At 38.2% G+C, this 11,564-nt stretch overlaps 1 protein-coding gene across 2 annotated transcripts; it reads left to right on the top strand.

Annotated features, from left to right (window-relative positions):
• Positions 1 to 284: 284 nt before the first annotated feature.
• On the top strand, positions 285 to 10,443 carry LOC122834121 (kinetochore protein SLK19-like). Of its 2 annotated transcripts, XM_044122260.1 has the most exons (4): positions 285 to 2,077; positions 9,155 to 9,232; positions 10,051 to 10,125; positions 10,218 to 10,443. In XM_044122260.1, exons 1-4 carry the CDS (start codon positions 437 to 439, stop codon positions 10,374 to 10,376), a joined length of 1,953 nt encoding a protein of 650 aa, XP_043978195.1. In that variant the 5' UTR covers positions 285 to 436; the 3' UTR covers positions 10,377 to 10,443. The 2 variants fall into 2 exon arrangements, with proteins under 2 accessions (XP_043978195.1, XP_043978196.1); XM_044122261.1 differs by lacking the exons at positions 9,155 to 9,232; positions 10,051 to 10,125; positions 10,218 to 10,443 and adding an exon at positions 4,280 to 4,359.
• The last annotated feature ends 1,121 nt before the right edge of the window (positions 10,444 to 11,564 follow it).

Below are 11,564 nucleotides of genomic sequence, written 5' to 3'. Positions count from 1 at the left end.
GAAGGAAGAGATTTGAGGATTCAATAATTTTTTTATTGTCATACCACCTTTGTTTGTTTGTGGTACGAAATTCAGACTCAGGTCCCAGATTAAGAAATTTAATATATAAATAAAAAATAAATGAATCAAGTAATATATAAGATATATGGATACGTATATTTAAAAAAAAAGTGTGTGGGGGGCAGGGGGTGTGGGTGTGTGTGCGGGGGTGTGTATCAGGTTTTTCTATCCTTAGTGTACTGCTGCAGGAACAGTGATGTAATGGGGACAAAGATCATGACATCACTCATGACATAGTGATGTCATAGACAATGACTTTGACATAGTCAGTGACCCTGTCTGTGTCAAAGTCATTGAGTTCCAAGAGTTCCAAGGTAGGATTGCTTTCTGTGATTATACGTTTGTAAAAGGATTGCTATCCAAAAACAAGACGAAAATGAGACGTTCAATACAAGAATGGCAGACCATGGAGGATGAATTAACTGACGATGATCCTCAATCCCAAAAGAACCTCATGAAAAATGAGGATGAAAGAGCCAGAGACACAACACGGCGATCCACACTGCCAGAGGACAACCAGACAGAAAACTCTCCGTCCAAAGAGAGAGTCCAACAAGCTGAAAAAGATTTACGGAAACAACAACAGAACACATATCAGCTGAAGAAGGAAATTAAATTGCTGGAGGTTAAAAATTTTAAACTTTCCAACAACTTTAAAGGGATTTCCGCTAAATTTCTGGAAAGTGTAACTAGGATTGAGGAACTAGAAGGTCAGTTAAAAAACATGGAACAAGCTCTTGCAGAGAAGACACATTCTCTCATGGCTGAAACTGCACGGAGGCGCGACTTGTCTGACAAAGTGGCAGGACTGAAAGTGTACAGAGATCGAGCCCTTGATGCAGAAAAACAGGTGAAAGAGCTGAAAGACGACAACCAAAGATTGAAAATACAGGTAGATGCGTCTCAGCTAAAAGCAATGACATCTAGAAATGAATCAGAGAGCCTGAAAGCTGAGCTTAAGATGCAGTCTGATATATTGAAAACTAAAGAGAACACAATTGACAATTTTAAGATGGTCTTGGATGCAAAGGAAAAGATACTTGATGCTCAGAAGGAGGAGATTAAGAAACAACGCAAAGTCGCACAAGAGACAGAAATGGAGGCAAAAAGAAATCGCCAGAATGAAGAAACTTCTATGAAGCGACTAAAACACAAAGATGACGAAAATCTGAGCCTACGAAAGGAAATCACGTCATTACACAAGTCTTTGCATGATTTTGAGAGGAAGATGTCTAAACAAGAGTCGAAATACCAAGTCCTCCAGGAGAAATGTGAACGTGCTCAAACAGAAAAAGCAAACCTACAGAAAAAATATCAAAAACTAAAAACTTCTGCAGCAAATCTTGAGAAAGAGATTATTGAAACCCAGACACTCCTGGAAAAGTCCAAGCAAGAGACTCAATTTTTTAAACATCAGGTGGAGCAGGTCAAGATAAAGCTGGTTGACACGAAAGACAACAGCAAGGAAAATAAGATAAAATTTGAAAAGGACCTCCTGCGTACACGGGAAGATTACATGAAACTGAAAACGCAGAGAGAAGACGCTCTGACCAAAAACAGAAGAGCTGCAGAAGTACTTCTCAGCAATAACAGAAAAATTGGAATACAAGCCGATATCATTCGTGAACAGGAATGCAAGATCGTAGAACTAACTAAGGAAGTTCTGCGACTCCATGCAAATGAGCAGAAATTCAGAATGGTTAAAGAAACGTATTCCAAGGTGCAAAGGCTGGGGCTAAATGAGGAGAATGGAGATATTATACTTCTCCCAGACACGGACAAGAAAACGGGAAAACTCACAATGCTTCGCACTGAGAACCGCAGATTGTCCACAAAACTGAAAGAGAAAGTGACAGAAATTGAAAATCTAAAGCTTGAGGAGGCGAATCTCCAGAATGTGATGAAGTGTCTCACGTCTAAGTTAGACCATGTGCCGGAAGATGTAATGCTTCAAGTTCAGGAGAGTCAGACCACCATCAAAGCTCTGAGAAGACAGAAAAAAGCACTAGAGGCAGAGGTAACTGCATATCTCACAAAAATTAAAATGCAAGAACTCAAAATCAGTGAGTTGAGAAATAAAATTGCAGAGATCTCATTTTCAAAGAAAGAGAAATTTCCACTAATTCAGTCACAAAATATCAGACTGAAACCTGAGGACTCAGACACAAAGTCTACGACTAAACCCAGAAACACTGGTTTTTTGCCGCCTCTTCGAATCAATTCATTTGAAAATGCAAAGATGTAGGCAGGATCTCAGTGTTTGAGGGAGGGTCCTCCAGGACATGTGGGAAGAAAGTGGACCATGTGGGAAGATTTTTGACAGAGGGAGAATTTTATTGATTTTTCAAGAGGAGTGGTCGACCCTCATTATTTGGGGTGGGTCCTGCAGGACATATCAGGTTTTATGGGTAGATTTTGGTCAGGGGGACCATCGTATTGACATTTCAAGAGTGTGGTCAATGCTTAGTGTTGGGGTGGGGGTCCTGCAGGATATTTGGGGTCCAATTGGACAATGTGGGTAGATTTTGGTAAGGGGGAGCATTTTATTGATTTTTCAAGAGGGGTGGTCGACCCTCATTATTTGGGGTGGGTCCTGCAGGACATATCAGGTTTTACGGGTAGATTTTGGTCAGGGGGACCATCGTATTGACATTTCAAGAGTGTGGTCAATTCTTAGTGTTGGGGTGGGGGTCCTGCAGGATATGTTGGGGTTAAATTGGTCAATGTGGGTAGATTTTTGACAAGGGGACCATTTTATTAACTTTTCAAGAGGGGTGGTCGACCCTCATTATTTGGGGTGGGTCCTGCAGGACATATCAGGTTTTATTGGTAGATTTTGGTCAGGGGGACCATCGTATTGACATTTCAAGAGTGTGGTCAATTCTTAGTGTTGGGGTGGGGGTCCTGCAGGATATGTTGGGGTAAAATTGCTTCTCATTGAATTCAATTGGAAAGTGTGTTCAAACATTTGGTCTGTACTGTACTTAAAAGTCATATAAGCATAGCATTTATGAGTTATGCTACATATGATAGCATATATGCTATATATGTAACATACAGTGATCCCTCGCCACTTCGCGGTTCACTTATCGCGGATTCGCTATTTCGCGGATTTTCATAATGCTTTTTTTTTTTTTTTTTTTGGCGCATTGTGCTCTGCATTCTGATTCGCTAAAAACTCACTCCCGCTTCTTGTATCAAAACATGCTACGAGTTGTGCTATCATTTTGTCGTCTCGTGCAGTTATATGTACGTACATAAAACAGCTTGGCAAATTTACATTAAGTTGGCCAAATTATCTTGTAATTTCGAAGAAGAGAACACTGCAGAGCGCAGTCAGGATGCAGCGGCCCAGTCTGAAGAGCAGTGAAACGGCCTACACGTGAGTCACTGTATTTGTATACAGTACATGTAATAGTTGCTAATTGTAAAAAAAAAAAAAGTTTTCTATTTCGCGGATTTCACTTATCGCGGGTCATTTTCGGAACGTAACCCCCGCGATAAACGAGGGATTACTGTATATGCTATATATATGTTATCATATGTAGCATATATGCTATATATATATATATATATAGCATATATGATATGATAGCATATCATATCATATGATATGATATGCTATATATATATATGCTATATATATAGCATATATGCTATCATATGTAGCATATATGCTATCATAGCATATGATAGCATATATCATATGCATATATATATGCTATATATATGCATAACATATATGCATATATATAGCATATATGTTACATATATAGCATATATGCTACATATGATAGCATATATGCTACATATGATAGCATATATGCTACATATGATAGCATATATATAGCATATATGTTACATATATAGCATATATGCTACATATGATAGCATATATGCTATATATGATAGCATATATGCTACATATGATAGCATATATATAGCATATATGTTACATATATAGCATATATGCTACATATGATAGCATATATGCTACATATGATAGCATATATGCTACATATGATAGCATATATGCTACATATGATAGCATATATGCTACATATGATATGCTATTATATGATAGCTATCATATGCTATCATATGCTATATATGCTACATATATGTAGCATATGTACATATATGTAGCTACATATATAAGCTACATATATATAAGCTACATATATATAGCTTATCTAAATATCTGCCTCCTCTCTGCAAGCAGCAGTAATCTGGATTCTCCTGTCATGACTAGTACAACTTCACTCTGAGCTACACAGCTAGAAGTTTAGAGAATAATACCTGAGGAGAAAATGTCATGAAGCACATGAACTAGCACAGCGTATTTAGATTTGTTAGACTGAATAAACCGCATGTAAAATGGTGACAATTAAAAGCTAAAATGACTTCTGTTTTTTATTTGACATCACTGTATTAAACTTTCTAAAAGTTCAGTCTAGTTTGTTATCCTCTCAGGTGATGAACATTATTCAGGTTTAACTGACGCTCTTATCTAACTGATAAGAGCTTATCAGTTCTTCTCAGTTAGGCATTAAATTTTTCTTGTAGTACTTGAAACAGCATTACAAGAAAAATGCTGTTTCTGGTATTTTCTGTACACTACAAAATATTAAAAGCAATAAAAGTATGATGCAAATTTAACTAAAGAAGAATTAATGACTGGCCCCTTCAATAGGACCAAAAGTCCTTCGAGACAGCAAGCAACTGTTCTTTCAAAATATTAAAAACATGTGTGCCAAATTCATTCCGTAAGCATCAGGGAAACTAAAACTACTTGTATTTGATTTATTTTCACAGACACATTGAATTGAACAGTCTAATATGAAATCCTTAAATGGATATTGTATTTTTTTCAACTTAATTATCTAACTTAAGGTGACAATTTATGTGGACTTATGTAATAAAAATTTAACCAAATAGAGATTCACGTTCACTGCTACTTTTTAAATACAATTATTAGGGAATTGAATATTTTGGCCATATCCTATATTTTAGGCATATTTTCTAACTCCATGCTGGATAAACTTAAATGCCAACTTAAAGACAATTTTTAAAAATCAGTAGTCTTTTCCAGGGCCCCAGCAGATCGTTTTTTGAATCAAAAATGAATCCCTATGGGCGAAGAAAAGCGGCTCCATCATCCATCGATGTTTGTGGATATTACTTGTGCATCAGAATTAGGGGCCTACCATATTTCATCTGAATACGTTCTACGTATAATTTAATTTTTTTTTTAATTATTGCTCTAAAATTTTTAGGTGGACATTTGAAGGAGATAGAGCCTTTTCTGAAGGCACACAAACTGCCTTTAAACATCGCTATTGATTAGTTGTTAGTTAACTTTTGTTTTTGTTTTGCTTTTATGCTGTTATTATGTTTGGGACTTTGGCAAACTTTTTTTGAATGTGCTTTTAATAATTGACTTTGGATGCATTGATTGGAGTTAAAAACCTTGATGTTGGAGTAGCTCTCCTGATGCTCATGGAGGAGGAGCTGCTGCAGCTGATAATAAGGGCGCTGCAGATGAAGAAAAAAAAAGAGGTGAAGAAATCGGGAAAAGGGAGATCTTCCATAGAGCTCTGAAGAGAGGCAAAATAACAGGACAGAGGGAGTCTGCTGAGACATCTAATTCACATGTGAAAGGTTGTTATGCACTGGTTGTGATGGAAAAGAGATGCGACTCCTGCCTGATTATTTGCTGAGGTTGATGTGAGGCTGTGGAAACCGCTCTTCTCTTCTGCAGGAATCTTGAGACAGCGCGCCGTATGAATGAGCCTCCGTCTTATTTCAGCCTCTGCTGAGAAGGGCTGTCTGGTTTCAGGATGACTGTGGGGGTGTCAGGGTTGGTGGGTTGCTACAATCCTGTTGAAGATGTCAGTTTCTACTAGATGTGCCAACCGGCGGCATCCTGCTGCCTGCCGGCGAGAACAGCGCCGCATGCTGAGCGTGTCTCCTGCTGGGCCCACGGAGCAGCCGTGGGCCCAGCAGTCGGAGTCAGTGAGCCGGTGAATCATTTATGTTCCCATTCCAACTTGCCAACGCGTGTATGACACACTTTTTTTTTGGCAATGTACTGTAAAGGGAGATTTAAGAACCAAGACAAAAATATCTGCAGAGAAAAAAGGGGTGAGTGTTGGAGTGCAGCTTTGTTTGCAACAGTCCCATGAATTACAGCGTTTGTTTACATCTCCTTACTTTTCCTCTCTCAGCCTGTAATTCTATTGGGGGGGATACTTTCATAGATTGCCTGAGATGCAGAGAAAGTAAGAAAAAAAACCTTTCAATCTAGTTTCGGCACATCAGCTGCTTGACCTCCAGTTACCCCGATCAGCAGCAGCAGAACCAAGCAAAGAGTGGGGGTGTCTGTTGGCTTAAAGATAGAAATTGCTTCTGCTCCTCTCATATATTTCATCAGCGTTGGAACTCACCTCAATTCTTGCGAATTAATGGTTAAAATTTCTATGAATGTGAAAGCAGGTGGCTGTGCAGTTATGTGCTTCTGCTGCTTCGTGATCCCGTGGAAACAGGGAGGCAGCCGGCTGAGGCAGATTGGCCCTCAGCCAAAAGAAAAATCATTAGCAGTCTCTTTCGCTGCTTACAGGCGGCGTCAGAAGTTTGTTAAAGATGTTTTCTGTGAAACACTCCGAACTTCAAAGGCACTATAGAGTTATAACGTACTGTATATAAAGCGATACAGCATAATATTAAGACCACCTTGTGCAATAGGTGGATTCCTGCGGCTGCCAAAAAGTCAGGAGCCACAGAGGTCTGCACTCAACTAGGCCCTTGAAGGCATGGGGTCTGGTACCAGGATGTTAACAGATCATTCAAAAAACACCTCTATTTATCTGAACCTCGTTTGGATTGGGATCTGTGGAATTTGGAGGGAAGCCAACAGCTCAAACTCGCATTTCTTAGGGTTTTTCACACCTCATAGTCAATAGACTTGTTTCAATCGGGGCTTAAAATTGCAATATTTGTTAGATGTTCAGACGGTGCTGTTCTTTCTTACACTGCACTGTCAAACAAACCAAACCTGAAAAACTAGTTCCCCTCCTCGCCTGTGGGGGTTCTGCACTAAGAACCACTAAAAGAAATGACACAAAAAATTCTGACTAAGACAGTGAACGCAACTTCCTTCATCACAAAATGTGCACAGAAATGAAGTAGTGTCCTATTTCAGAAGTTGTTGGGTTTCTCTTTTGTCTTTGACAGAAAACCACAAGACTTTTCTCATTAACCTCTTTTGTTTTGGCTCTATTTACCCAGTATGCCCTGCACTATAGTCCACATCCTGCTTTTAGAGCGGACTCCCTTCTGCTTGATGTTCACATAAATTCAAATGGCACCAGAGTTCACATCAATCGAACTGAGACCGAGGTTTTTAGGCAGACCAAAGTGTGCTGTTTTGGTCCATATCACAGTTTGAATCATTCACACCTCCCCAAATGACTTTCGAGGCAAATGAACTATAGTTCAATAAACAGTGCTGGTGTGAAGGCACTCTAAAACCCATCACACTCCTGAAACCTTGACAGGAGTGTATCAAGCCACATAGAAGAGAGAGGAAAATGACAAATGACTGATGAGCAACGTGTTAGCCAGTATGTTCCTCTGGCTCCCATTCTTTTAAGGGTCTGTTTAAAAATCCAGTGGGCTTTTGTGTTTTTTTTTTTAATTATTCTTCTGAACATGACTTAATGTCCTAAAATGTATCTTTTAATGAAGGATTTTATTCCTCTTTCATTCTTATGAAAGAGAATGACAGAAGAACAGCTACAATCAAATTATTTAAAACCTGTCAAAGTAAACAGAAAATATTTGACCTGTAGATTATCTTGATGAATTACAATGTTGAACGCAACCAACTCTGGGATCAGTTATTTACTAAAACAAATATCAGTGTTCTAATTTATTGTCATGGCAGAAAACATAACAGCGGCTTTCCTTTGTTTTAAAAATATTCTTAAAACAAGACGTGTTATAATTGTCTTCTAACTTCTATATCAGCTCTAAGTGTGCAGAATCACCTTTCTGACCCCAACTTCATACAAGAAAAATCTGTCCGTACTGGTCAAAGATTCATCTGGACTTTGTTAACAATCCTCCACACGCATAGACTCATACAGTAGTGAAGCTTTTTTTTTCTCTGTTTGACCCTGCTTGCTGATTCTCCCTCAGGGATTGTTCATAAAGGCATTGCATTAGTGGGAACAAGGGTCGGGTCAAAAGGGCCATCTGAGACACTCGATAATCCCTGTGTCTCTTATGGATCTCCTCTCCCTGAAGTCTGGTGTTGGGCTCAACACTTTTTTAAAAGGTCATTAGTGAGGTAGGCTGTTTGGTGCTATACTGAGTAGGGCTCATCTACAAGTCATTCTTTGCAAATAATATAGTCTGTCTTGCCTGTGGCATTATATACTGCTTTAGTCTTAGGAATCCATGGCATCCCAAAAAAATCAACAGAAAGAAAGCATACAAAATTAGTTAACTTTTCTTATTTGATTCAGTTCTGAACATGATTGGAAGTCTTGTAACTTGAAGGCAGAACAATTACAATAATAGGGCTATTAGGTCACTTATGGGATGATGAGGAAATTTACCTCAATGTTTTGGTCATAGCTGCTTGAGGATCTAAACATGTCCTTGGTGATAAGGGTGCCTGCAGGATATTATCGGAGGGTACGCACAAAACTGTCATTGTACCTGATCCACACAAAAACAGCCACATCCCCAACACGCAGGCACCCCTGCTCAGTGATGCCATGTGGGTTGTTTTAGTTGCATGCCCCTAAGTGTGAACTGCTGTAAAATTACCAAGGGAGACGAGTCAAGATTGCAGGATAGGTGTTAGAAAGATAAAACCTGACACCACATCCTGTGCAGAAAGAGAAGACAAAAGCTACAATCTTTGCTTCACTTGGTGTCACAAGGATGTGCTTAGTGGAGCCAAAGCTGGACAATGAATGTCACTCTGTATCTGTTCCATTTGTATGACTTTTATAACTTTTAACATTTGATCATTTTTGGCATTAAAGCCTGTTTTATATTTGTCCAAATCTTATTATTTCTCCAGGTAATAAGACTGAGCGATTTTGAAACTGGTAAACACCCCTGGGTGTTGTACAATGGGAAAATGGGTGAACTACAACAGGTAACTGCATGTCCATTACAAATGTGTTGAAAACTTCAATATTACACAACTGTAACCCCCCCCACACACACACACACAGACACACATGCAATTTTGCTAATGCTGTTTTCTATTAAATAATAAAATTCCTACATGAATCAGTTTGTACATGCGTCATTACAAAGCATTAAGCATCACAATCCTCTTACTACTTTCTGCTGTCTTGTTGATCTGGTGATTGATGTGATGCGAACAAAAAGTGTTTCCATTGGAGTTTTGCAAAGTGAATTAATTTTGCCAAAACTTTTTTTTTAAATCAAAAATCAAGATTTTTTTCAACATTAGCATGTTTCCATTAAGCAAATTTAATTTTGAAATGTCAATTTACACAATTAGATGGTCAATTAAAATGCAGCCATAGATCTCTTTTTCAATCTCCTCTCAAACCATCTGTCTGAACCGGCTTAAATATCTGATGATAACTTTTCACTTGATTAATTTTCTCCACCATGCTGGACTATTAGTGTAGCTGCTGATTTGTTTCTTCAAAGTTCAGGTCTGAATATTCTTTGAAGAATTCACCTGCTTATACACAATGCCAAGCCTTTGCTTGCGTGTTTCATCTTTGGAATAAACCTTTCTCCATCAAAGGGTGTTGTGAAATGTTAAAACCTTGGGAAAATGTCCCTTGTTTCTTAGATACTCCCACCACATATGTAATGAAAATGTTATTCCATTCAATGTAATTTTAACCCTTTTATATTTTTAAACACATTAAGTAATCGTTCCATTCTCCACTAAAACCTAATAAAAATTCCCTTGTTTTTCACAAAATCCAGAAAATGCAAATAGGCGGCCTCCACCAAAAGCTTTTGAGGTTCAATGGAACAAACAAGGTGGAAAGTGTGTCAAGGGTGAGTCAAGAGCTTTGCATAATAGTTTCATCAGTTCTAATAAGGTCTTGAACAACATCATTGTTAGCAGCCATTTAATTTAATATATCCAGTTTGCTGCAGATGCTGAACAAAATTGTCCAGTTTTGGTATATTCTGTGGAGTCAAGCATTACTAATGTTGAGCACATTCTTCCAAACTTTGGTCCCAATACGGATTATTCCTATCCCTGGGATTGGAACATTACCTCTTCTAGGAAGTGGTCTTTGTAAAGCTGTTTGAATGGAGTGTTGTCTGGTTGGGAACTAGAAATAATTCTTTGTTACAATGTATATAAATAAAGGCAGCCCATAAAAAACTTTGTCCATTTTTAACAGTAAGTGCTCAGTTAATGTGTTCTAGCTTCTTATTTAGAATCAGCAAATGGCTTTCCATTCACCCGTTTGCAGCTTCCTTTATGTCTGTTTTGTTGGGGGGTTTTTTGGCCCATGTAAAAGAGATAAAACAATTTTCAGACAGAAAACCTGGCAGATGGGACAATATCCTCAAGAGCATCTTTGTTTTTGGACTCCTACCCATCGAGCTGCCAAAGAGGAGGCAGACAGTGCAGTGAAGGCTCAGTCAGTCAACCCCACCTTGTCTCTGTTTAGCAGCCAACCAGTAATAATCCCGGCTCATTGTCGCCCACATAGTAGGGGAGCCACAAATACACTCACTTTAGCTTAGTGTGTAATCACAGACTGATGCCTGCATTACCAACATCAAACAAGAAAGCTGAAAGTGTCATAAGAAATCACCACAATTATTGGGCATTATTGTTATTTATGAATAAATTGCAGAAGACATGGAATACTTTGCAAAACTCCTGAACTCTTGCATTATTTCAACAATTACAACAACAAACTTCAATGTTTTTTATGTAGATTTTATGACAGGCCACCACAAAGCATCACATTATTTTGAAATAAATGAGAAATTCAGCACAATTTCTAAATATTTTCACATAGAAATATCTGAAAAGAGTGGTGTGCATTTGTATTCAACCCTTTCTGAATCAATGAAATGAATGTCTACCTATCATTATAGTTACAGTTGTAAGTATTGTGGTTTAAATCTCTACCACATTTTCCTTTTCATTGAAATTCTGTTCCTCTTAATATAACAGCTTAGACAGATTGCATGGAGAGTATCTGGAGACATCAATTTCCAATCAGTCTATGGTAACAGATTCTCAATTTGACTGAGGTCTGGAATATGCCAATAAAACGTACAGTAAAAATGTTGTCATCAGGTTGCTCAGGTTGTATATTTAAGGTGATTATCCGCTGAAAATCAACTTCCAAATTCTTAAACCTTTTGCAGTATCTATCAGGATTTTCTTCGGGTCTCCTAAATGTAGCACCATCGACCGATTATACTGTTCTCTGTTAAAGAAAAAGGTTTCTAGTGTTGGCATCCTT

This window comes from Gambusia affinis, linkage group LG07, assembly GCF_019740435.1.
Source record: "Gambusia affinis linkage group LG07, SWU_Gaff_1.0, whole genome shotgun sequence".
In the NCBI taxonomy this organism is placed as follows: domain Eukaryota; kingdom Metazoa; phylum Chordata; class Actinopteri; order Cyprinodontiformes; family Poeciliidae; genus Gambusia; species Gambusia affinis.
The sequence above is the reverse complement of the archived record's forward strand: the minus strand, read 5'-3'. Positions and strand labels throughout refer to the sequence as shown.

Bases quoted from the DNA above. Each gene is read 5' to 3' on its own strand.
- LOC122834121 (XM_044122260.1), top strand. From the start codon at position 437: ATGAGACGTTCAATACAAGAATGGCAGACCATGGAGGATGAATTAACT. The intron at 2,078-9,154 runs GTAACTGCATAT...TTATTTCTCCAG, and splicing joins AAAAAGCACTAGAGGCAGAG to GTAATAAGACTGAGCGATTT. The intron at 9,233-10,050 runs GTAACTGCATGT...CACAAAATCCAG, and splicing joins AAATGGGTGAACTACAACAG to AAAATGCAAATAGGCGGCCT.